General features: G+C 35.1%; 2 protein-coding genes and 1 pseudogene across 3 annotated transcripts; 1 reads left to right on the forward strand and 2 right to left on the reverse strand.

The window, feature by feature from the left end:
- Positions 1-399: 399 nt before the first annotated feature.
- LOC114753114 (non-specific phospholipase C2-like) lies at positions 400-2,744 on the reverse strand (annotated as a pseudogene).
- Positions 2,745-10,814: 8,070 nt separating this feature from the next.
- On the reverse strand, positions 10,815-18,483 carry LOC114753120 (protein SMG7). Of its 2 annotated transcripts, XM_028941784.1 has the most exons (9): positions 18,307-18,483; positions 17,834-17,898; positions 16,224-16,323; positions 14,922-15,524; positions 14,687-14,809; positions 14,107-14,339; positions 12,034-13,982; positions 11,817-11,936; positions 10,815-11,546 (listed from the first exon to the last, which is right to left on the reverse strand). In XM_028941784.1, the coding sequence occupies exons 3-7, from the start codon at positions 16,293-16,295 to the stop codon at positions 12,056-12,058; spliced, it is 2,958 nt and encodes a 985-aa protein (XP_028797617.1). In that variant the 5' UTR covers positions 16,296-16,323; positions 17,834-17,898; positions 18,307-18,483; the 3' UTR covers positions 10,815-11,546; positions 11,817-11,936; positions 12,034-12,055. The 2 variants fall into 2 exon arrangements, with proteins under 2 accessions (XP_028797617.1, XP_028797618.1); XM_028941785.1 differs by lacking the exon at positions 17,834-17,898.
- Positions 18,484-24,042: 5,559 nt separating this feature from the next.
- Positions 24,043-26,350, forward strand: LOC114753122 (zinc finger BED domain-containing protein DAYSLEEPER-like). Its single transcript, XM_028941788.1, has 3 exons — positions 24,043-24,064; positions 25,761-26,085; positions 26,176-26,350. Exons 1-3 carry the CDS (start codon positions 24,056-24,058, stop codon positions 26,307-26,309), a joined length of 468 nt encoding a protein of 155 aa, XP_028797621.1. The 5' UTR covers positions 24,043-24,055; the 3' UTR covers positions 26,310-26,350.
- Positions 26,351-26,430: the final 80 nt, after the last annotated feature.

Below are 26,430 nucleotides of genomic sequence, written 5' to 3' on the forward strand. Positions count from 1 at the left end.
AATTAAACCATATGATAAGTTCTATACTCCTAAAATATCCATAACATTAATACCCATTTTTTTGTTGGCCCAAAAAATACCCATTTTTATAATTACAAGTATTCAAGATTATGTGCATATAATTTTTTTATTAAGAAAAATTATGGGACATTAAGAATTATGTAATTATAAAATTATTTACATATAATTTAAAAGTTTAAAAATATCTATATGTACTATCTCTGATCCTAATTATAAAATCTTATTTGTAGATTAGGATTAGGACCGGAGGTAGTATTTTAATATCATTTTGATTATTTTTATCAAAAAATGTATTTCGAATTTTTAAAAAATATGTATATTTTAAGAAATAAAAATTTAAAAAAAAAAAAAAAAGTAAATTGAAAGAGAAATACTTGCCTGTGCCTTTTTCTATCCAAGGTGAGATTGCGATGGTAGGAACTCTAACCCCCAGCCGGTCAAACTTAAAATAAAAGGGTTCGGGCCCCACAATCCCATCGGGACTGGGGACCCCACGTACTGGGGTTGGGACGTGATCAAAGAACCCTCCATGCTCTCGTACGTGATCACGAAGAGGGTTTCGTTCCACTGCGGGCTCGCCCTCAGCGTCTCGTACACCTCCTTCACGAACATCTGCCCTTGGTACACGTCATGCGATGGATGGTCGTCATTCGCTGGCAACAACTTAGTGTCCATGTACCGCTGCTCCACAACAACATAGCCCGGCAACTTCCCTTCCCTCGCGTGCTGCTTAAACGACAAGTCGTACGGGTGGAATTTCACTATGTGCTTAAGTTTCCTCAGGCTCCGATAGAACAATGTCGCCGGAATGTTCTGGTAGTATATTCCGAACGATATTCCGCGGCGTCGTCGAGGCTGTCGAAGATGGTTCTCTGTGGATATCCCCGTGCAGCACGTCGAGTTGTTGCTCGTCGCTCCGCCCGGCCGACGTCGCGAGTGAACGTAAAGGCGATTAGGCTGTGTGGAAGCCGGCACTGAGGCAAACCACCTAGCAAGTTAAGAGGTTAATTAACATCAATGATTAGCACATGATTTATCCTAAAATTACTTATTTTTCAATTAATGATTTTAATTTGTATTTCATAAAGTTTAGCATAAATAAAGTACCTGATATGCCTATCACACCAAGGAAGAAAATTCTTAGCCTTATAAAAGTAATTAAATTGAATTATTATAACTCCTTGCGGATATCAAAAACAATTTGGATTTAAAAAAATTAGTTAAATACCACAATTTACAATTTTTAATAAAAAATATCTTGTGTAACCAAACTTTTGTCATTGAATATAGGAGAGTATTTTGTGTATAATAAATTATTATTTAGAGCCAAAATTAACCAAATTATACTTGAAGAATTGGTTTCTTGAGAAACTAGGTCTAAACAATTTGATGTTAAACAGTTAAAGATTTATTGAATTTAACCAAACAAAAAAACCCCTACTATTTTCCTATTTATTACTCCTCTGGTCTTTAATATATGATCTAATTATGAGATAATTTTGGTTCTAAATATAAGACCTATTTATCATATTTATCATTTTTTCTAAATTATCCTTTGGATACTCCCTCAACTATAATCAAGTAGAAAAAGGATAGGAGATATCAAAGAAGATGATTATGGTATTTTAAGAAAAACATGTCATATTTCTTATAATTAACTAACTTACTTAACTTCATTAATCTAATTAAATTAGTTAAACAGGCCTTATATTAAATATCGGATGAGTATATATTTAGGGTTAATAATTTAGACTAGATATAACATGCATGACGAAAAATGAGATGAGAATTTTTTTTTTTTTTTTGACCAGAGATATGAGAATATTTATCAAGAAGAAAGGCCCCCAAGCACATAGAGAGTTGCCCAGCATATGTGATCAGTAGAAAATACGTAATGAAAATATAAAAATTAAACCAAAGAATTAATACACTAAGATTTATTAATTACCAGAAAAATGGATGCAGTAAATGATTTCATATCGTTTCTCGAGTTTGGATCGTGAGAAATTAATAATAAGATCGAGGAAAAAAAGGAAGAAGTAAAAGAAATAAAGTGAAGATTTTTCTCCAAAAAGAAATACAGACAAAATGAACAAACTATTAATGGAGAGAAACCGGGGAACGGAACGGTGAACATCAAATTCGGCGAAGAAGACGAAGCAAAGCAAACCTGTCGAACAGAGCAAACTCAGAAACAAGAGTTTTGTAAACGGGGACCATCTCAGGGACGAAGCCGTTCATCACATTGCGAGACATGGCGGTGGTGTTATCCATGGAGTAAGCTTGCTGCGCGAATCCGTTCATCGGAGCCGGGTCCGCCGACGTATCCTCCGACCCGAATATCTGCTCTCTAATCGCCTGGAACGAGTGTCCCGGGTCCGGGTCCACGAACTGCGACTGGTTGCCGAAGAAGATCCGCTCCGACTTCGGATCCTTCACCGACAGCGGGTTCGATTGAGACCCATCGACGCCGTCGATTTCTGGATTAAGCTTCTTCATCCACCCCAGCATGTGATCGAAGGACCGGTTCTCATCACCAGAACAACGACGGTTTTGATAGGATTCGCAATGGCATGGGCGGTGGGAGAAGTGAGGAGCAAGAGGTTGAAGACGAGGATGAATGTGGAGGAGAGAGTGTCGGGTCGGTCTCGGGTACCCATATCTCTTTGTGGTTCCCCGGCCACGGAGAAAAGAAACAAGAGACGAAGGAGACTGAAATGAAGAACAGAACGTATAGAAGGATAAATAAAGGTAGGTGGAGTCCGTGAGGGGGTTTTGTTTTGGATTTTCTTCGGGTGTTATATTTTGATTTAATTTTTTCTGTAAATAGAAAAGGAGATATTTTAACTTTATCCCATTTCAACTTTGCAGCTCGATACAATTGCCATATTCTATCCATAATATAAAATTTGTCGAGTATATTAAGAAAAATAATTAAATTGATTATTTATTAAAAATATCTTATTAAATCATTTGGATTAAAATTATTTTTTAATGCAAACTCTCTTAACATATACAATTACCAGTAATATGGTTAGTTTGAATAAATAAAAAGGATAAAATAAATTGAGATATTATATTAAAGACTACATTTAACCTCTTACTAGTTTTTATATTAAGAACCGGAAATATTATCTTTTTTGAATTTTTTTAAAAGTAATTTTATGATATGTAAGATATAATTCATAATTTTTATTAAATTAAATATTACTAGATAATGTAGCATAACCTATACTAGTACTACTTGAATTATACTCTTCTAGTTTTAATTGAGGCGCTGAGAGAGTTTTTTTTCTTTAATATAAATTATTTTATTAAATGTATTATATAAGCATATAATTCTGTCCTTGCTTTATTGGTATGTAAACTATTATATTATATATATATTTTTGGCAATATATATTATAAATAAGAGTAAAATTAAAAAATTATCAAGTTAAAAGTCAAATTAATAAGATTTAGAGTTTTTTTTATTTCAATAAAACATGTTAGGAGTATTTCCTCTCATTCTTATTATAAGAATTCACTAATTAATTCACATGTACTAATAAAGCTAGTTAAAATTATTAAATTTGTTATAAAATTCAAGTGATTTCTAATATTACTGTCGTTAAATTATACTAAAATTTAACATCCTATTAATTTTTTAGAGAAAACTATTTTAGAGGCATCTATACTTTTTTTTTCAATTTTTAATTTGGTACCTATGTATTTTTTCTTAATTAAATCTTTAATTTTGCTCTATTAACATCATTAACCCTTGTATAGAAACTAAAAATATCAATAGAACAAAGTTATAAGAACTAATATTAATAAAAAAAATGGGAAAATGATAGATAAAGAAGCTCCAAAATGTGAAATGCCAATTTGGGAAGCTAAGGAAATGTAATTACCTATAGGGAAGTCCTTCCCAAATTGGAATTTTAAAATTCAGTGAAATGACAAAAATGCCCTTTGTTTTTTTTTTTTTAAAAAAAACCAGCCCCTCATTGGTGGCCGGCGACTGGCCTCCGGCGGCCGCTGGCCACCGGCGTGGTGGCCACCAGTGAAGGATTTTTGTGACAAGATTTTTGTTTTTTAAATAGGATAATATTGGTTCAAAGTGGCAGGGGTGGGATTTGATCCCACAACCCCTTGGCCACTTGGACTAACAAAAAGATGGCCATTGGGCCATCAAAGATTTCTTAACCTTATAATGCAAACAAAAATATAATTTAACTCTTTTACTGTGACTCCAGTTCATGACAACAATTTATCTGAAGATGACAAGTCTTAATTGAGAAATAACAAGTCTAAATTTGATATTAACAAAGTAACTTTTCCTTATACATAACAAATAGCAACATGTGCATTAATTAAAAATGATCATAATTTATTTAAAAATGACACGTCTTTACTATAAAATGACAAGTCTAAAATTGATATTAATAAGGCAACTTTTCCTTAAAAAAATAAAATTAAATAATTTAATTAAGAGAAAAAAAACATAAATACCAAATAAAACTTGAAAGAAAGTATAGGCACCTCTAATATGGTTTTCTCTAATTTTTATTTTCTCCCTAGTCACTATTCTTATCAAATATAGACATATATGGGAAAAAAAAAAGTATATTGAATACTCATTGAAATTATTAAAGAAAAGGATTAAGAATTCCCCCCCCCCACAATAGCTCCTATAATAAGAAGCAGAAAAGTAATTGGATTTAAAAAAAAAAAAAAAACTGAAAATAAAGATCAATTAAATATCAGGGATGTTTGTAAGCATGATATGAAACTTACTGAAAATATAACAGACTTCATAGGTTTTCCATTTGATGAAATTTGAGAAGTAATATATGCTTAAGGGATGATGGATTTGGATAGTAACATTCACCACATGATATGATATTAAAATATATTGATGATGTGAAGTTATTGAGAAAAAGAAAACATTACATCAAAAAAAAAAAAAAGAAAAAGAAAACGACAAGGCATGTTGTTGAATGTTAAAATGAAAGGAGATATTTCATATATGTGGTGGATCCCAGACATTAATGGATCCAACTTCCTGTTTTGGAAAAAAGATTAAAAAATGACTTTATTATTCATGCAACAAAACAATATCAGAAAACTACGTTGAGTAATTAGTTATTTTCACATATTTGTTTGGAAAAAATAATTAGTTTTAGGAAAAATTTATTTCCTAGGAAAAATGAAATTTTATAATAATTCATATTTAAATTTTTTAATAGGACATCTTACGAATTCCATAAAGAAGTTAAGATCTTGAACCAGGGAAAAAAAAAAAAAAACTTGGCCACGCATTAGGCTAAAATGAGTTGGCACCAAATTAGGTTAAAATTTTAATTGGTTTGCGTTGCTGGTTTTCATCATCTCAAAACATAAAACATAATACTACCTCCTGTTATTAATATAAGACCCAATTAATTAATTTGAAAAGAATAAAAAAAATTACTAAATTATTTAAAGTATTTATAGCCAACATATTTTGTGTTTATTTTACCCTGAATTGACAATATCAATTTTAAAGAGAAAATAAGATGATATACTATGGCTAAAATGGGAACTACCGCGACTTCTTTTGATTATATTGTACAATTAATGTTTTTTTCATTTAGAATCAAAATAAATTTTAATGGTTATATATTTTTTTTTCTATGGCTTGCATACTTAAGGTTAATACTCCCCCGGTCCTAATTATAAGAGTTAGTTAACTAATTTGAGGAAATTAAGAAAATAAGTTAAATTAGTTATTTGTAATAAATAAGTGTTGTCTTTCTTAAAATATCCTTGTTAATCAAGTGTATTGGCTAGAATTACCATTGTTAGAAGGATTATCTTGAGAAAAAAATTATATAAATATGAGAGATAAAGTGGATTATCTTATATTTATGATCAAAATAAAAATCAAACAATATCTTATATTAAAGATTGGAGGTATAATCATTGAAAATTCTTATAATTTGATCGAATTTTAATTTTAATCATGGTAATATAAATGATTGGTTTTGATCCCTATGATTTTTGTGAAAATTTGATCTGAATTTGACGAATAGTTCCTATAAAAACTTGTTTGTTTGGATCACATGCTTCAATTTGCTAAGAGAAATAATTACAAGTGTTGTGTAGTTGTTGCCATTGGACTTGCTTGCTTGTGAAGTTATTAAAGTTTTTACTTTTTAGACAAATACCGAATAGTTGGGTGCTGCCGTATGCGTCCCGTGATGCGCTATGCAACAGTTGACCGTTGGATTTGGTATAAATGTCGTGCCGTCACTGTTCATCTATTCTCTTTCTATTTTTTTTTTACCATTTAGGTAAATTACACGTGGCGTCCTTGCACGGTTTTTTTTTTTTTTTAACCAACTTAGATTACTCATGAACGCTGAGCATTAAAAAATATTTTTTATGCAAATTTGTTTTAAAAATTTAAAATCATGACAATGTTGTTTCTTACCGCTGAAAACATTAATATCGCTATTTTAATAGTTAATGGGATAAAATTTATATTATTTTAAAATTTCAAAATAAATTTGCATTCAAGAATACTTTTAGGATTAAGGTACACCTAATATCCTGAACTATTTTTTCAGGTATGTCTAGTGTCCTAAATTAATTTTCAGTACATCTAGTATTCCAAACTGATTAAAACAGAGCGTTCATATCCCAAGCTAATAGAAATGTTATCTTTGACTGTTAGCTTGTCAAGTCAGTTTAAAGTTGATCTAAAAATCTTACATGAAACATCACATAAGTAGACACTACACTTACTGACAACAATCCCGACGGGCTCCCCATGAAGCTATTTACCGACCAAAACAGACTCAAATCATGCAAAAGCGGCTGCGTTTCAGCGGCTGGTGGGAAATAATCCGGCCGTATGTCCTAAATTTCCCGTCATTGGTGACAAAATTCCCGAGAACTTTAAGCTGAGTCATGGTTTATTCATGAATTAGGATTAGGAAAATAGCCAAACATCACTCTGCGCAGTATCCATTATCGGTTTTTGCTGTAATTTCTTCTGTTATATAAGCACACTGGTTCTTCTGTTCTTCAAATATAAACATATATTTGGGAATGCGTGTCTCTACTCTGTTCAGATGTGGGACCTCACCTACCATCGCAGTGGCCATCGCTCACCGCCATGGTAGCCACTGCTCTGGTGGTAGCTGCTCTGTCACTAAGTTGCCTCATGATGGACTCCTCATCGTCGACGATTTCAATCTTCTCCTCCCTTTTGGCCTTTTTCGTTCGAATCGGAGAGAGATGAGGGTCATCTATACTCAGTTCTTCTTTACAATCACGACCCCTTCTTCAGTTCTCCTTCTTCTTCCTCCTCCTCTTTTTTTTCCTCGTTTGGTGATATCCTTCTTCCTCCTTTTGATTGCCGTAATGGGTGCCACTGGTGTTAGAAAATCCACAATCTCGATTGACCTTGCACGTCAGCTCTGTCATCCCTGGCATTTCTTCCCGGAGGAGGCTTTCCATCGTCGTTGTGGGGTCTAACTCGTTCGTTCGCCATCGGTTCATTTGGGTGGTGACCGATGAAATTCAGACACCTCAGGTATTGCATGTGGCATCTCAAAGAAAGAAAGATGGAACATTTTCACCGGAGACTCCATACCCAATGGCCAGTGCTCTAGTGCATAAAGAGGAAACCATATTCAAACACCTAAAAATCTAACACTCTAGTTCCCGTGTTGTTTATCACACAGCTATGGTAGAGTCCAAATCATTGATTTACACATCACAAAGCTCTCTGTTCGTGCAAAAGCTCAAAGCAATCGTCGACCGGCGTTGCTTCCCCTGTAGGTAAACTCAAATATGATCTCTGCATCGTGTCGTTTTGTGCTATGATTTCTTCTTTTACGTAAAAAAAAAAATCTCATTCTTCCATCCACTGTGTCTTGGCCGCTCCATAGCCATGGCTTTAGTTGCTGCTCTGTCACTTACTTCCCTTGTTCTCTGTTAATTAGAGAGATGAAACTTCGGCGTTAGTTGATCAGATGCTCATGTGTTTGCCATGTAGGATTTTTCCGTCAACTTTAAGCTGAGTTAGCAAGCTAACTGTCAGAGATAACATTTCTGTTAGCCTGGGATATGAATGCACCGTTTTAATTAGTTTAGGACGCTGGATGCACCAAAAATTACTTTAAGACATTGGGAACACCCGGAAAAATAATTCAGGGTTATATAGAAAAAATTTTAAAATTTTTTTGTCAAATCTTAAAAATTTTCATCGGTTTTCACTTTTCACAGCTTGCATATATAGAAAAAAACACATAATAATTTTAAGGGTTATGATACATCTAGCATCTTGAAATATTTTTTTAGGTACATCTAGCACTCTGAAATATTTTGTGATGTATTCAATACTCCAAAGTATTTTTAGGTACATCCAACACCTTGAAATATTTTTTTTTTGTCTTGGTGTGCACCAAAAAAATATTTTGGATGCTCGACGCATCTAAAATTTTTTTGAAGTACTAGATACAGCAAAAAAATACTTTACAGTACTGAACGCATCTAAAAAAATACTCTAGAGTGTTGCATGCACCACAAAATATTTTGGAGTGTTAGATGTATCTGAGAAAATATTTTATGGTGTTGGATTCATTTTAACCCTAGTTTTAACAAAGTAGAGAGCATGACACTAGAAATTCATCAATTAACTTGAAAATGTTAAGAAAATTAGTCAATTTGGTTATTTGTAACAAATATATGGTGATTTCTCCAAACTATTATATCTAATTTTGTGTATTGGGACCACTCATTGATGAAAACCTTTTAATATATACTTTGAGGAAAGAATTATAAATTTAAAGTAGATTGTGATATTATATTTAAAAAAATATTTAACTCCAAACTAATTCTTATATTAAGAATTAAAATTCCATGCGGAGGGAGGGATTCATGAATTATGATGAGTATATACCTTTGACTCCCTTGCAGAGTGGGATAAGAGTAGACAATCATAATATGAGCTTTGTTATTCCCTCTTTATCACAGGCTAACGATTAATCTTTTATGGAATTGGAGAATAATATAAAAAACTGCATAAAAGATGTGAATTTTTTTAAAAATTATTATTCAATTTAAAAAATACTTATTATTAGCTTTTATTTCCTTGAAAAAATATCTATACACGTTAAAAATTGCAATGTTGAATTTTGATGATATATTTTAAATTTTAATAATATTGATTCAAAATATAGATGTTGATCATAGAAATTAGTAGCTGAAAATAACCTAAACTTAAATTTTATATACTATTTTCCGTCCTAATTATAAAATCTAATTAAGAAAAAGTAGTTCGGTTTTAAATGTGTTTAAAAGAAAGAAAAGGACAGCGAGTCCACGGACCCACATCATTTTCAAATCAGCTGGCAAAAAACGCTAAAATTCAAAAAGATGGGAAGGAAAGAAATCAATATCGCATCAAGTGGAGGACACTGCCACACTGGTACTGGCGACTGTGGCTCCCGTAAGTTACTAAAGTTTTTTTTTAACAAAAAATGAGAGTTTAGTCCCTAAATTTATTTTAAATAATGATTTTTATTTTATTTTTTAGAAAATGATAAAATTGTCTCTAATATTACATTTTTATTATCTCTCATCTCTCTCCTTTTTCTCCTACATTTAATAGGAACGAAAATGAAAAAAATGACATTAATTATTTTGACATCTTGTATTTTAGATGATAATTTTTTTCTAACCAATATCTTATATTATGCTAATCAGCTGGCTATGCCATACTTTTCAAAGGCATCTCCTGCCGGTTGGACGTGCCCTTTAGTTGTTAGTCTTAGCCGCGGAGAGCCCTCGTCACTAATTTCTGGTGATTATGGATTAGCTTAGCCACACCCGTCAAGGGCCATTTTTATCGTGTTTGGGAGACTACTTTTTCAGCATGAGAACCAGCCATTGTTATGACAAGTTCACGTAAGGAAGAGATCCTTACCAATACATTTTAAAAGACAAAGCAAAAAAACAACTCTTGTATTAAATTTATACAAGTACAGATATCGATTCAGCATCCAGTTTGCCAGCCCGCTGCAGATGATTGCAGTACTTTTGTCATGGAACAGGGCGAGTACTAAATATACAGCTTGAATATTCTAAGGCATCTTTTGCCTGTTTATTGGGTAGTTTGAAAAACCTATGAAAGTGGTTAAAAAAAAAAATCTTTACGGTCTTGTATACTTAGCGGGTGCTTGGCACGATAGAAAATTGAAAAACACTTCCTGCAAAACGAGAGATTCCTCTACATATTTACTTCGTCTACCGTAAAAATACTTTCAAAACTTCCATTCAAATACCCTCTTAGTTCGTATATTATAAAATCTTTATTGAAAAGCTACTCTAAACATCTTTTTACTGTGAAAGCAACGCTCATAACTCCACTACCATCACGATTTGAAGGCGGAAAAAAAAAAACACACAACCATCACGATCTCGTTCAACTTCAAAATGGAAAATGAAAGATGTGGCACAATAAAATGATTTGAAACGAAGCACGTAATTTTCACATTACAGTCTATGCATATTATAACCATCACTTAAAAGTAATCCTTTTAATTATGATCCACATACTAAAATTAAAATTTTAAAATTAATGGTAAGTGGAACGGATGTAAAATAGCAAACACAACTATATGACCTTTCATTCCAATCAAGATTCTTCTTTTTTTTAAAAAAAAAAAATGCCGGGATTTCAATTTGAAATTTCTCTAAAGAAAGAACATGAGCACCAAGCTGCCAAAACCGAGATCGTAGATCAACCCAGAAAAAAGTAGATAAATTCCGTATTCAAGAATCAGGTTAAAACTTAAAACCAGGTATCAAACATATAATAGACTAGAGGCAAATTGCAACCAAGTGCTACATATAAATCCCTTTAAACGCCAGAAAGTGAATACTAAAGTCATACCCCTCCAGATCCTGTACATAGAACACTGCACAAAATAAAGGGAGATACCTTAATACATTCTTCCTTTCTTACCACGACGGAGATAAACATATATATAAAATATCCATCACGCAACAGAATTCTTTATTCACATCTCAACTTTGAGAAGAAAAACGATAAAATGAGCCATATAACACTCATCATACCCTAAACGCCACCAGCAAACACGTGTGTGCTCGATCACTTGAGCCCCAGGTTCATTAATATACCAACATCCAACTCTGACTCCCACGACACCCAGTTTATTCCTCCTACCGGCCTTTATTATATAGTCTGAAGCTTTGTGGCCGGATAAAGGGTTAGCACTACATATCATGGGCAGCCAGATGAAGGTAACAACAATTCTGATAGGTGAATCATGGCCATTTCCACCAGAGAAGTGAACAAACCATTGCCATACCAGTAATCCCTGGAGATACAGGCCCCAAAATGACTGGGATAATCCTTTATTTAACACCTATTCATTCAACCAGACAAGGCATTTACTCTTATGAATATTGAACTGTAAAGATGCTTGCATATCATCCTTCCTTCGGGCAGGAGAGCTCAGCCAAATCTACATAATTTTAAGAGCACAATTGAATAAGCAGAGGTAGATTCACCACTAAACCCTAAATAAGCATGCATTCAGGTATTCAGATTTAGAAGCAACAATGAGTGCTATCACATTCCGTTCTTTGGGATGCTGGCAGCAGCTGCCAGGCTCGAACAGCATAAACATCAACACACAATTGGACAATAGAAGAGTGTAAATGTAACTCTCAGCAATTTTCAAGCTGTATAGTTCGTGTTAAAAAACTCAGTTCAAGTAGGAATCAGTACTCACCTTTCTTTGTACCAAGCGCCCGCAACAAGTCAAGGCCAAATAAACTCCAACAATATTCAATGACATAGCAGCAGAGGAGTCCTAACGATGGATAAGCAATGAGTAGAACATTGACAATACCTACAAGGAAGTCAAACATGTTTGTGTTTAGATACCACAAAACAGGATTTAAGCCATGTCTTAAGCAAGCAGCAATTAATTTATAGTTGATGCATACCATTCATACTCTCATACTGACATCACACAAAGTAACGACCTGTCCAGGTCGACTGTCCTTGAAATTGCTCAGGGAGTGGAGTGAATTGTTGATTTCCAGCAATGAACTGTTGCGGCGGCTGCGGATGCTGCTGCTGCTGGCTATAAATTTTTGAGAGTTCAGGAGTGTGATAATCTTGCCAACCATTTTGTTTCTCCCCCTGAGGCAGCACAGGTGGAACTTGTTTTCCAGGGAAGGGAAAGCTGACTGTCCCACCCAAGCCGTTATTGTTAATGACCTGCTGGGGATTTGAATGGGAGAAAGTAAGGGGACCATTAGAGCCCAATCCTTTGGTTGATGAATGCAATTGATATCCATCCAACCAACTGTAATTATCCAGCATCGGATTCCCGCCAACTGAATCTGAAATATTAGTTTTATTTGCTTGGTTAGAAGGAAAGGCACTAAAACCAGGGGGCGGTCCAAGGTGCCTAGCAGGCCGACTAACTGCTTTACTTAAACCAGCTTGCACAGTTGATGCATTCGCAGCCACATTATCAATTGAAATTCCAGAAGTTGCAACAGCATCAACTTTGGATGGTATTACAGATTCTGGAGCTTTTGAGAGACCATGAAAAAAAGCAGCAGTGCCAGCACTAAAAGAATGTTGTTGGGTGGGAACAAGAAGTGCTCCATGATTGGGGATGCGTGCAGCTTCCTGAAGATCAGGCTTCATCACATGACCATTCTCCAAGAAGGTGAGATCTTTTAAACTGTTAGCAAGAGAAATTTCCTCTAAGCACCTTGAGGAATGTGGCTGAACCGTTTGAAGGTATTGAGGCAACATACCACCAGCAGAAACAGGCATGCTCAAATTTGCATCAAAAACATTTTGACAGTTTGGATTACTTAACGGATTTGCAATAATGTTTGCATGAAATTTTTGATCCCCACCAGCAGCCTTCTGAACAGGTTCCAAGCCTTCAGGAGCTGTCCATGTTGAAATGACCACTTCAGCTGGCTTCTCAGACACTATAGGCTTAAAAACTATAACTTCATCATCTTCATCTCCGTCCAAATAGTAATGTTGATTTGGCAGTACAGTTCCTGCCTTTGTTTTGTCTGCTGGATTTTCTTGCACCAGCTCTTCCACATTAGGCATGCCTGAATAGGTGGGGGTAACAATATCATCAACTGTTTGAGGCTCCCCACCAATTACGAATTTCTTCCCCTTCAAGTCAAAATGAATCACATTCTGATTAACCCTGACAACATTTGCTAAAGCCTTTCCAGCAGATACAATCCTTTTGACCCGAGCTTTTCTTTCCTTGTCACTCTCACTTCCAAGGGAATGCTTCCTTGAGAAATCCAGGATGGTTTGTGCAGGAAGAATAGGAAGGAATCCCCTCAACTCAAAATCCTCCCACAAAGCAAGTCGGTTTTCAGTTTCTCCTTCTTCATACCTGCTCATGTTATTAAAGCAAGTATTTTCTTCCTCATCCTCAACAGCTATTGGCCCAACTGAAAGTAGCTTGTTCAAGAAGGATATACAATGATGCCAAAATTTTGATCTGACCATTGTTTGGTTCTCATCTGCATCACTGCCAGCAGCAAAATCTGGATAACTGGCCAACCATTCCACAAAAACCAAGATGCCTGGTAGAAGATAACTTGAGGAAGGTTCACACAGCTGTACACATCTTTCTACAATGTATCCCATCAGCTCAAAAGCTGCGGTGAATGCATTCTGAAGTAGAACAGCACGCTGCACTATTTCAGCATAACTTTGACCTTCAGATTCTCTATTCACATTATGAACTGTAAAAATAAGAATAGATACAATTCTGACAATTGCAAGTCCATTTTCAAGGGTGTCTGTGCCAAAATTCAGTTCATCATTTTGTCCTCCAGACAGAAGCTCCCGCAGGCCAGCACTAACCAGAGACAGAACTTCAGTGAAGGTCTCAAGGCTACCAACAAGGGAAAAGAGACAAATAAGTGAAAAAAAAAAAAGTGCACGCATTGATACTATTTAGTATAATGCAAACAGAGATGTGCAAAGAAGCGGGAAAAAAAAAATCAGGGAATAATTACCTTGTACGTGTGAACAAGATTCCATTTAGACGAACAAATCTAGTGCAGAAGTTTTTGCATCTCTCCGGCATATTAGATGCTCCATCTTTTCCAGGACTAGCTTCTACACCACTACTCCTTACAGCCACTTTCGTTTCCACTTTTCCTCTTCCTTTCCCAGTTAACCTCCCAGAAGATTCCTTCACTCCAAGAGCTTTGACATCACCAGGGAGCTGAGAGTAGCTTTGACGATTCTATTAAAAGAATATCCAGTTAAAATAACACAAGACAATTACTTAAAGGATCCCCAGAATAAAGATAAAGGAAATCAAGGACGGCTCATTATGCCTTCCCCTAGATCACCAGATATTTACAACTTGCCATTTCGTAGTGCTGTTAGGTTTCAGTATCAAACAGTAAGAGAGGTTCGAATAGCTGAATTTGAATATCACAAAAATACTTCAGCATTCAAACCATCAATATACAAGGAATGTCAGAGTTAAATAATACAACAGAAAATAGGAATGGAAGAAAATTCTCAAGATATTAGATATTTTCATGATAAAAGGATATGTCACAATCAACATCACATTTGAAATACCTTCTCAAATGCAACAATCAAATTCTCTCTGGCAGTTGTAAACGGACTCTCCACAGCCAAACTCCGGAAATACCGATAGATAGTCACTAGCTCATCCCCAGAATATGAAGCCAACAGAGCAAGCTGAAAAGAACAAATTTATTAAACTGGAGTATAATTACCACGATCATCAATTCAGAAAAAGTGAGATATAAACAGAAAAATAAATAAGAACAAATGATGAAACGGCAAAAACCTGATGGTGGGGATTCCCACTTGATGGACAAAGAGATGCAGCTTGTAAGTAGTAACTAGAAGCTGCTCCAAACTCGCGATTTACAGAGTCACCTTCACCATACAGTCCTTTGTACCGAGCAAGGTCACCCAAATATATCAGACACCTGTGACAAGATACTAAACCTTTCTTCATTTCTGCAGATTTCTTCTCATCCTTTTCCATGGCAATTCGGTTTTCTGAATCCTCAAAGTGACCCAGTGGAAGACCATACTTTGCTCTTACTTTCATAATAAGATCATGGTAAAATCCAGTTGCTTCTGAAAGGAAGGTCTTAAACTGCAGCCTTATTTTAGTTATCCTATCAGGTCGTGCAGGGGCTTTGATCCCCTGTGTGGAATTTGAGCTTGTGGAAGAAAGAGCAGCACTGAAGTATGCCCTCAACTCCTCAATCCGCTTGTAATGCAACTGCCATAAGGCATACTCAATATTGTGCTGCTCGGCAAAGGTATGGTCCTCAAGAATTATAGCTTCATAGTTCTCACGCATTTGTTGCCAGGCATTTGGATCTGATGGGACCCGTGCCTGAGCTGACCTCCGGCGCTTGTTCTCCAATTCAACATTCTGAGTTATTGACAAATCAATATATTAAGATGACAATCTCTTCTGTTAGTTGTAACATTTGTTGTGAGGCTTATTAACATAAGTTACGTATTTCATAAATAATGTGAATTTTGAAACAAAGAAACTCATACTTTTAAGCAGGTTTTTATAATCATTAGTTTGGTTAATTAATCAATCCCAAAGAGAGTGAAGCCTCTACAACGGTACAATAATATGTTTTCAAATGATTTTTGTTAAGAATCCATCATATTCAACAAAGATACAAGAACAATAGAGCACCACGATTAGGAATCCAAAATATTCAGGGCACCTAAATGAGCAACATACAAAAATTGGGGGGAGGGGGTCTTGTCAACATGACCCACTATGGCAATGGCCAATGAAGGCTGGGTAATGGTAAAGGCCACAAAGCACTAAATTATCCAAAAGTCCTAATGGCAAATAGTGTTCACAGGAGTTTACTAATAACAAGATTAGTCTTAGTTTTGATGAATAAGTTTTTTAATGCAAATATGTACAGATTTTTCAATTGAGACAAAAATTCTTTAAAATCATAATTGCAAGAAACCATGTAAGTAACAGTCAAATTTCCTAATACGTTTTGCTAGGCAAAAAATGTGAGCTCTAGACAGATAATTCTCTGCTTGGTTATCTTGTAAGTATACCAGTCAATAATGACCAAGAAGAAATACAAAATACCTTCTCATAAAGGCGTTGTGCGCGCTCCCGTGATGAAGGAGCAGACATTTTATCCATCTGTACAATCATCATCCATTATATTTTGTTGACCGAACTCAAGCTACAGTAAATATAAAAAAAAACACTTAGATAAAATCTCAGCTATAATATATGAGTTACAGTCTAATTAAATGGAAAAAAAAGGCATCTTTGTCATAAACAAAGGAATAGTTTTCATGCTGTGTCGCAGATCCTGAATCCATACAGCCTATTTCCACATTATGAATCATATTATAAGATAGGCCAGTAAATTGATAAATAAAGTAACAAGAATCAAATGATTATGTACCTACAGTATGATTGAAATACACAAGACAGTAAATTTAAACCAAGGTAAAAAGACTAATGTCACATATTGTTCCAGGCCAGAGATTTTGAAACCATAATAGAAGTTACAAAAATATTATTACAATAATGCCTATTGAACAAATTCCTGTACATTATCATAGTCTTCAAATAATGAACTTTTATTTCAAGAAAGTCACTCAGAAGGCATCAATGTATCATTGGGTTTGAAATTGCTTTCACAAACCATCCATCTTATTCCAGAATCACTCTGAGATATGATTTTGCCTATCTCTCTGCTAGCTATACTTAAATAAATAGCAACTGAATATATCAATGGTTCCGATGTTTTAGCAGATTAGCAGACGATGATAGATGCACACACTCTAGAGTCTAGACCAACACCAAAGCTGTAAAAAAAGGAATGGGATTGACTTTTAAAAAATAATATACTATATCGGGCCTTAATACAAAAGCTAGTTGACTAATTTGAGTAGATTAAGGAAATAAGTTAAGTTAGTTATTTGTTATAAATAAGTGTTGTATGTCCTAAAATATCCTTGCTAATGAAGTATTGGCTAAAACTACTGTTATTAGAAGGACTATCTTTGAAAAAAAAAAAAAGAATAAATATGAGAGATAAAATGGATTGGGGTCTTATATTTACGACTAAAATAAAAGTCAAATGAGATCTTGTATTAAGGACCGGAGCTAATATTATTTTTAATTTGAAATGAATATAGACACCAAAATTTCCCCTCCATGCTGCAAATAATATAGCCTTTCGTATCCATGTCACTACTATAAATGCGTATTGTGACTAACCACAAATTAGGTAACCCTAATCGATACCCTATGATAGTAAAAATCAAGATTTGCTTTTAGATTGATGTCATGCTTATAGATCGATGTGCTTCTTGCGACAATTGTTAGTCCAAACCGCCAACAGAGCGGGGGGAAGACAAATAAGCATGACCTTCAACCCTCAGTTCTTCATCTTGATGTAAACAAACCAGGCTCAATGTCACATAAAGCTCTTCTACCAACATGGCTGTAACTAGACTGTCAACAGACGTCCAGAGTGAGAAATTACATGGCACATACGATAAGAAGATCTAAATTAGATCAATGACAAGTAGTTATCTGATCAAGTCAGTGGTGGGACCCAATAAAAGTCAGCTGACCAGTCCACATGACTACTCATTCTCAACGGTTTAGTCAACCACAATGGGTAGACTAAGAACACAAAATTTTACCAACCAATGCACCAAAATTTCAGAACGGACCTTAATACTTAGGCAAAACAACATTCCGTCCATCACATACAGATTCAGCCATCATCTGCTCAAATCTGTACAACCAAGATCAGGTTAATGAAAAATAGGAAAAAAGGAGAAGAAAAGGACAATTTTAATGATTATCGGGAACTCCAGAAATATTATGGTACCCTGCATATATAACTAAATTTCCAATTAAGGTTGGACACAAATCGTTGTGCGGAAATAAAAAACATGATAATTTCCTAGAAAAACCCTCCATCCAGTCCTCAGTCGCAGAAAATTTGGATAATTATACAATTTGAAGGGATAAATATTAAATTCTACCGTTCGGGTGGGACCGTATTAACACCAGATCCGCGAAATCCATCAATCTATCATAAACCTAAACCATTCAACTCCAAAATTTCCCCGAAGAAGACATATGCACACAAAAACAAGAACTGAAGTATTCCAGAAGAAAAGTGCTCCCGAAAACTCACCTCTTGAATCGAATCCTCGAAGACGCCAGGATCAAAGCATACAATTGATTTCAGAGAAGAGATAAATAAGAGGGAACGCCCTCGCTAGGGTTTCGCAGTGCGAGAGACAAGAGGAGAGGGAGGGGGAAAGGGAAGTGGAAGGGAGAAGAGAGAGAGAGAGAGGGCGTGGTATCCTGGGTTCGGGTCCAAACTAGATGAGGTACGAAATTCAATGTTTTTCCGTCTCGCTTACCGGGTTTCTTGGGGGCGGCGTAGCCGAACACCAAAACGACCCCGTTTAGTCACGACCTCTGCTCATTTTTGAATGGAAAAACCCTTGACCGTACCTCCTTCGTCTGCCAAGGGGCCAAATTATCGGTGACTCCCCCCCCCCCAAATCTAAAATAAAAGGGAAAAAAAAATTTGCTGAAAAATCTCATAAAATTTATTATCTTTAGTTTATTCGCTAAAAAAGTATAACATATTAATATATTTTCAGTTATGTGAAAATATTTTTTTTACATATAATTAAAAATGAGTTGTGAAAAATAAGTTGCGCCTGCTGAAAATAGATTGCTTTTAAATTGTTAAATAAATTTTAGATTTTAAATGTAGAGATCCTTAAGCAATAAATTTTTATTAGTGTTTTAAAACAGTCTTCCCAAAAAAGTATTTTTGACCAAAAACGAAAAGGAAACAAAGGAATTAACTTGAGCTGGAGTTGAAATTTTATTAGGCATGCTCACAATTAAAAAAAAAAAAAAAAGATACTACAAAATTATAAGTTAAAGGCTTAATACAAAAAAAAAAGAGTTGAAAATTATAAAATATCCATGAATTATCTGTTAATAAGACTATTATATTTTATTATAATTTAAACTCACATATACTCTTGTAAAATAAAATGAGCGATACCATTATCCAATGATTATCTTGTTTTGTGTTGATAGATTGAGAAGATCTTTATTTGCCTTATCTTCACAATCACAATTTTTTTTTACCAAGATATCAATCATGTTGATGAGTCACATCTATGATAATAAATTTCTAGATAAAATCACCCTTGTTCATGTATATAATAATATGAATAAATTAAAGTATAACGAAACTTTTGGGAATCACTCCATTCGCCATTGCAAGCTTGAGGAAGCTCAGCCTGGTTGCCGTGATACCCTTTCTTCCTTCTGTTAGCATGCCAGGTTCTTCATTTCCTTCAACAGTCGGTGTCGGTCAATGATGACCTCCAATCCTTCAGAGGTAAGGCCTCAACATGTATGGCAGCTTCAACTACGTATAGGAAGAGAAGGCCATCAATCTTTGCTCACCAAAGCATTATATTCTTTATATTCTTAATATAAGACCTAATTAATTAACTAATTTAAATAGATTAAAAATATTAGTTAAATTAGTTAATGTAATATGTGTTTTTCTAAAACATCTTATACATCTTCTTTACTTTCATTCCTTTATCTTTTACTTGATTATTGTTGGGAAAATATCAATAGAATAAATTTATAGAGAAAAAAAATGATAAACATATGAAACGGGTCTTATATATAGAACTAGCATTAACTTTCCAATTAGATACTCCTCCGATTCTAAATATAAGATCTCTTTTGTGGTGTAAATTATACCACAAAAAAGGTTTTATATTTAGGACGGGAGGAATACTATATTAAAGATTGGAAGAGTATCTCGGATTCAAATTTAATTAGAGCTATGATGCATTAGAGATCTGACTGCCTCATGTTGCTTTTGGTGTGTTTCTTGCTCGCACAGCATGGGGAGATGTTTAGGTTAATGGAAGCATTAGTTGCAGACGAACTCACACTTAGTTTGATGCTATTGGGATCTCACTTTAACTAATTCATCAGAACTAAGAAATAGTAGTTAACTTGTTAAATGTATCTCAAATAAGTTTTTTTTCACTTTACCCATATTAAAAGAGGGTGTGAAGAAGAGAGAAAAATACACGAAGTTACATTTACACATTAATTATAGGGAAAAAAATTAACAAATAAGCATTACTTATTCTTCAAGTGATTTATATTTTGGACTAATTTATTCTTCTAGGAGTACTTTATATAGGGGATCGAGGGGAGTAATTCTCACATCACGGTTCTACAAGCTGCCTGTTGCAAAAAAGGCTTGCGTTGATGGTGAGGAATGATGCACCAGTATAATGATTACTACAGAATGAGTAGCGATGTTGCAATTAGAGATCTATTTACTAATTGTTAAATCTAGTTTCTCTGTCGTTAGTTTACTACTGTTTTGTTTTTGTTCTACTAGTAGTTGGTTTATAGTACTCCTCCGGTCCTTAATATAGGACCCAATTCTTGAGTTGGTTTTGATTCTAAATATAAGACCCATTTCTTATATTTATCAATTTTCTCTAAATTACCCCTATGGATATCCCCTCAACCATAGTCAAGTAGAAGAGGAAGATGAGGTATTAAGAAAGATGATTATTGTGTTTTAGGAAAAATGTGTCACTTTTCTTATAATTAACTAACTTACCTAACTTCCTTAATCTAATCAAATTAGTTAAATGGGTCTTATATTAAGGATCGGAAGAGTATCTTTTTTTCAGGTGACAAGTAGTTGGTTTATATTTTGTAGCAGTTGTTATGGTTCTAGTGTGCAAATCTCATCAACTGTGTTTTGGCTTCATGCTCTACTTATAAGCGGCTTTATTTTTCAATCCCCCGCATATGATTCCCGAGGCCTACTTCAACATCTCCATGAGTGCAATCGTGATGAAACAAATGTGGACCATGAAGTCACAAGACATTGGGTTTCCTTGATACCTTGTACTAACATTATCTTTTGGAAATATGCCAGCAAATACTACCTCCGGTGTTTATTATAAGAGTTGGCTGGCTAATTTGCTTCAACATCTCCATACATGCAAACATGATGAAACAAATGTGGACCCATTAGCCATGGGTGCATCAAGAAGTCACAAGACATTGGGTTCCCTCAACACCTCATACTGACATTATCTTTTGAAAACATACCAGCAAATACTACCTCCAGTGTTTATTATAAGAGTTGATTGACTAATTTGCTTCAACATCTCCATGCGTGCAAACATGATGAAACAAATGTAGACCCATTAGCCATGGGTCCATCAAGAAGTCACATGACATTGGGTTCCCTCAACACCTCGTGTTGACATTATCTTTTGGAAACACACTAACAAATACTACCTTCATTGTTTACTATAAAAATTGGTTGACTAATTTGCTTCAACATCTCCATGAGTACAAGCATGATGAAACAAATATGGATCCATTAGCCATGGGTCCATCAAGAAGTCACAAGACATTGGGTTCCCTCGATACCTTGTACTAATATTATCTTTTGAAAACATGTGAGCAAATACTATTTTTGGTTCTAAATATAAGAGTTAATTGACTAATTTGAATAGATTAAGGAAATAAGTTAAGTTAGTTATTTGCGATAAATAGTTATGGTCTTTCCTAAAATATCATTGCTAATGAAGTGTATTTGTTAGAACTATCATTATTAGAAGGACTATCTTGGAAAAAACTATATAAATATGAGAGACAAAGTGGATTGGATTCTTATATTTATGACCAAAATAAAAGTCAAGCGAACCTTATATTAAGGACCGGAGGTAATATAAGAGTTGGTTGACTAATTTGAATAGATTAAAAAAACTAGTTAAGTTAGTTATTTGTAATAAACATGTGTTATTTTTTCTAAATTATCTTTGCTAATCAAATTTATTAGCTAGAACTACACTACCTCAAAAAAATAGATAAATATGAGAAACAAAGTGGATTAGGGTTTTATATTTAGAATCAAAATAAAAATCAAATAAACTCTTATATTAAAAACCAAAGGTAGTATATTTGTGGGATGATTTCTTTGCCCAATGTGTTGGAGCTTGCAGAGAAGTCATCCATGGAGGTGGGATGGCTGGTGTAGTGAGGGATGAATGCTTTGGGTTGTCTTGTAACAGGTTGCTAGAGTTTGGGCCTATTATCAGATTCATGCATTGGTTGCTTCCGTCCATATAATATATTTATATTTTTTTTATTTCTAAATTATGTTATTACTCTAACATTATCTTGTTCTTTTTAATATTATTTTTTATTCTTCCTCATGTATGTTATATTTATATTATTATGTACATAATATTAATTTTATTTGATTATTACATCACCTGTTCGACTGAACAACCCAACAGTTCTAATCGTTTCAATTATAATATATACTAAACTTTTTAGCTTGACGCCTGGCCCAGTTTTCAAACATTAGAAAAAAGGAAAGTTTAGGTGAGTTAAGTTATATGGGTTTATACCAACTAGACTAAATCTTATTGACAACTCATGATCATATATATATTTTTTTGCTCAAGTATAAGTATTTTCTTATTAGAGACAATCTTATTCGAGGCACTGTTGGGTACTATATGTGGGCACCTCTCCTTACGAGGATTCAAATTTTGGTTCACCACATTGTGAGGAACTAGTTCTTTCTGTTAGACCCAACCACTGTTGGTACCCATAATCATATTAAGAGACTATTTTGCTATCTAAACTCTTAACTTTGGGCTTATCCAAGCCCGTTTGCCCACGCTATCGTCCTTAGAGCCGGGAAAACGGGCCGAGCCCGTCGGGCTAGCCCGTTTAAGCCCGATTAAATCAAGGGCCGGGCTTGTAATTTGAAGCTTCCAAAAGTAAATTGGGCTTAAAAGGGCCAGCCCTGTAGGGCCTATAATTAAACGGGCTGGCCCTGCAGGGCCACGGGCCGGCCCGTTTAAGCCCGCTAATTTTTTTTTTTTTTAGAAAACCCTAACTCCCTAACTCCCTAAGTCCCTAACCGGCTAACTCCCTTTCTAACCGGCTTACCCTTCCCTTCTCTTGACCTCACCGAACAGAGTCTTCCTTCCTTCCCGAGTTCCAGATCCAGTTTAGCACTTTCGTCTTTCGGCCACCCACATCTCACTCTCAACCGTCACGACTCACGCAGACCGCAGACGCAGACTCTGGCACTCACGAGTCACCGTCGCTCAGCAGATACAGTAGCACTCACTCTTCGAGTTCGAATCGTCCGTCTTCGTCTCTCTCGGTCTCCTACTCTTCGTCTCCCAGAGTCCCAGTTCCAAACTTCCAATCTGTCTCGACTCCGACTCCTAGTCCCAGATCCCCACAGAGACAGATTTACAGACCACCGTCGGCGTCGGCAGTCACCCTCACTCCCGTCGCCTAGTCATCATCTCTCTCGGCCTCACCTCTTAGTCACGCAGATTGTTGGCAGACGGCAGTCACCCACTCACCGTCGTCGTCGCCGTGTTCCCCCTCTGCTTCCCGTGTGGCCGTGTTCCCCGTCTGCTTCCCCTGTTCCCCCATCGACCAACGAGTTTGCAATACCACCTCAATCAGCTCAAGGCGTGCATCCCCGGTCAATCAGCTCCCTTGCTGAGTTGCTGTTGCCTGTTCGTGAGTCCGTCGCGTGCAGTAACACCTCTCCACCGACCAGTGACCAGCGTGGCAGCGTCAGCATCTCTAGACAGTGAGTCTTTACTTCATTCCTGATTTTATAGCTTAGACCACCTAATTTTAGACTCTCTAAATCGTGTCTGATTTCTGATATTGATTACTGTTTAATGTTTATTTATTAATTGCCTGCTAGTATACATTAGGACGATCTTAAATTTAAGTTTTTGCTGATTGTTGGCAAGCTGGCAGCATCATGTCTAAGGCTCAAGGGACTGATGATGCGTCATTAGCTACGGATGGCAAAGGTAAATCATCTTCTCTTCAAGTGACCGAAGAATCAAAGCCAAAGAAGCCTAGGATTTTGACCTCTGATGTTTGGAAGTATTTTACTAGAGTTGAGATTGATGGGATAAATAAGGCAAAGTGTAATGGTTGTCAAAGTTTATATGCATCGGGTGGGGATAAAGGCACTTCACATTTAAGTCGTCATGTTAAGACTTGTAAAAGTCTAGATAAATTTCATGATATTGGATTGATGATGATGGACAGTGAAGGCAACATAAGGTCTAGAAAAATTGATCATAATCGTATTAGGGAGGTTATGACTATGGCCATAATTGAACATGGTCTTCCTTATTCATTTGTTGAATATAGATGGATTAGAGAACTACTTAGAATGTTAAATCCTGATGTGAGGCTCATGACTAGAAAAACGATTGTGGCTGATGTTATGAAGTTCTTCCACCAACAAAAAAATAATTTGAAACAGAAATTGCAGAAAAGTATAGGTAGAATATGTTTGACTTCTGATTGTTGGACTGCTGTGACTTCTGAAGGATATATATGTTTGACGGCTCATTTTGTGGATGAAAAGTGGACACAAAATAGTAAGATACTTTCATTTTGTAGAATGGAGCCTCCACATTCTGGGGTGCAATTGTCTAAAAAAGTGTATGATTGTTTGAAAGAATGGGGGATTGAGAATAAAATATTCTCAATTACTCTAGATAATGCATCTGCAAATGATAACATGCAAGACTTACTAAAAGAGAAGCTGCTTTTGCAAGAAAACTTTGATTTGATTTGTGGTGGTGAATTTTTTCATATAAGATGTTGTGCCCACATCCTTAACTTAATAGTTCAAGAAGGTTTGAAAGTAGCAAGTAGTGCTTTATGGAAGATTAGAGAGAGTATTAAATGGCTGAAGGCATCTGATGCAAGAATGATTCAGTTCAAGCAATGTGTTGAGCAAGTAGGTGGCATTGACACTGCAATGAGCCTACGATTAGATGTGCCCACCAGATGGAACTCTACTTATGCAATGCTTGAGAGTGCACTTAAATATCGCCGTGCTTTTGCAAACTTTGCTTTGTGTGATTCAAACTACCCAAGATGTTTTAATCTGATAAATGACGAGTGGAATAGAGCAGAGGCAATGTGCAATTTCTTGAGGCCATTTGAAAAGATAACAAGATTGATTTCTGGGTCATCATATCCTACTGCCAACTCTTATTTTATGCAAATATCAAAAATTGAGATGTTGCTTGATGCAAACATGAAAAGCATTGATGATGTGATTAGAGAGATGTCCAGAAGAATGAAAGAAAAGTTTGACAAGTATTGGCAAAATTACAATATTCTTCTTGCACTTGCTGTGATTTTTGATCCAAGATGGAAGTTTAATATCATCAAATATTGTTATGCAAAGATTGACCCTATCACTTCTTCTGAGAAGATTGCCAATGTCAAGAGCAAGTTAGATGTCATTTTCAATGAATATTCAAATATGGGGACATCAATCATATCATCTTCTAGACAAGGGTATGAAAGTGCATCAACTTGTAGATCTTCAACCCTTACAACTCATCATGTTTCTCACACTTCAAGTGCTTCAACAACAACAACCACCTCTTTTGATGATGCATTTGATGTAAGTTTTAAATTTGTCAATTAAATTTGTTTTTTATTTAGCTTGTATTTGATTCAATTTTGATAATGCAGGATTATCAAGATATCTATGCAATCATGGATCATTCTTCTATGGACAAGTCTGAATTGGAAACTTATTTAGAAGAACCAATTTTGAAGCCTGATAATTGGAAAGATTTGGATGTCTTGAATTGGTGGAAGAACAATCAAACTCGGTTCCCAAATCTTTCAAGGATGGCGGCTGATATTTTGAGCATTCCAATCACAACTGTAGCTAGTGAATCGGCTTTTAGTATTGGTTCACGTGTTCTTACGAAGTATAGAAGTTCCATTCTTCCAACAAACCTTCAGGCTCTCATTTGTGCTCGTAACTGGTTGCATGGATTTGCATATAAAGTTAATTCACTAATTTATAAGTATTCTATTACAATTATTTATGCTTTTAATTGCTTAATTGTCTATGATTGTGGTTTATTATTTGTTGCAGAGAATGCATGTGATATTGATGATGGAGAAGAAATCATTGATATTTTTAGAAGTCAAGAAGAGCCGATTAATAGTGAAGCACAATCAAATATCCTTGCAATTGATGATAGTGATGATGAAGTTTCGAAAAAATGAAGTTGCCACTGTCACTTGAAGCCTGATGTTGCTTGACATGAACTCTATGTTTTAGTTGTTTATTGTGAACTTAATGTTTATTTGGTTGTTTATCTTTGTCTTCACTCTTCTATTTAGTTTG

This window comes from Neltuma alba, unplaced genomic scaffold (genome assembly GCF_004799145.2).
Source record: "Neltuma alba isolate B1F8T4 unplaced genomic scaffold, ASM479914v2 tig00007707_pilon, whole genome shotgun sequence".
Lineage (NCBI taxonomy): Eukaryota > Viridiplantae > Streptophyta > Magnoliopsida > Fabales > Fabaceae > Neltuma > Neltuma alba.

Bases quoted from the DNA above. Each gene is read 5' to 3' on its own strand.
- LOC114753122 (XM_028941788.1), top strand. The intron at 26,086-26,175 runs TTAATTCACTAA...TATTTGTTGCAG, and splicing joins GCATGGATTTGCATATAAAG to AGAATGCATGTGATATTGAT.
- LOC114753120 (XM_028941785.1), bottom strand. From the start codon at position 16,295: ATGATGATTGTACAGATGGATAAAATGTCTGCTCCTTCATCACGGGAG. The intron at 15,525-16,223 runs GTATTTTGTATT...TCAATAACTCAG, and splicing joins CACAACGCCTTTATGAGAAG to AATGTTGAATTGGAGAACAA. The intron at 14,810-14,921 runs GTTTTTGCCGTT...TGTTCTTTTCAG, and splicing joins GTGGGAATCCCCACCATCAG to CTTGCTCTGTTGGCTTCATA.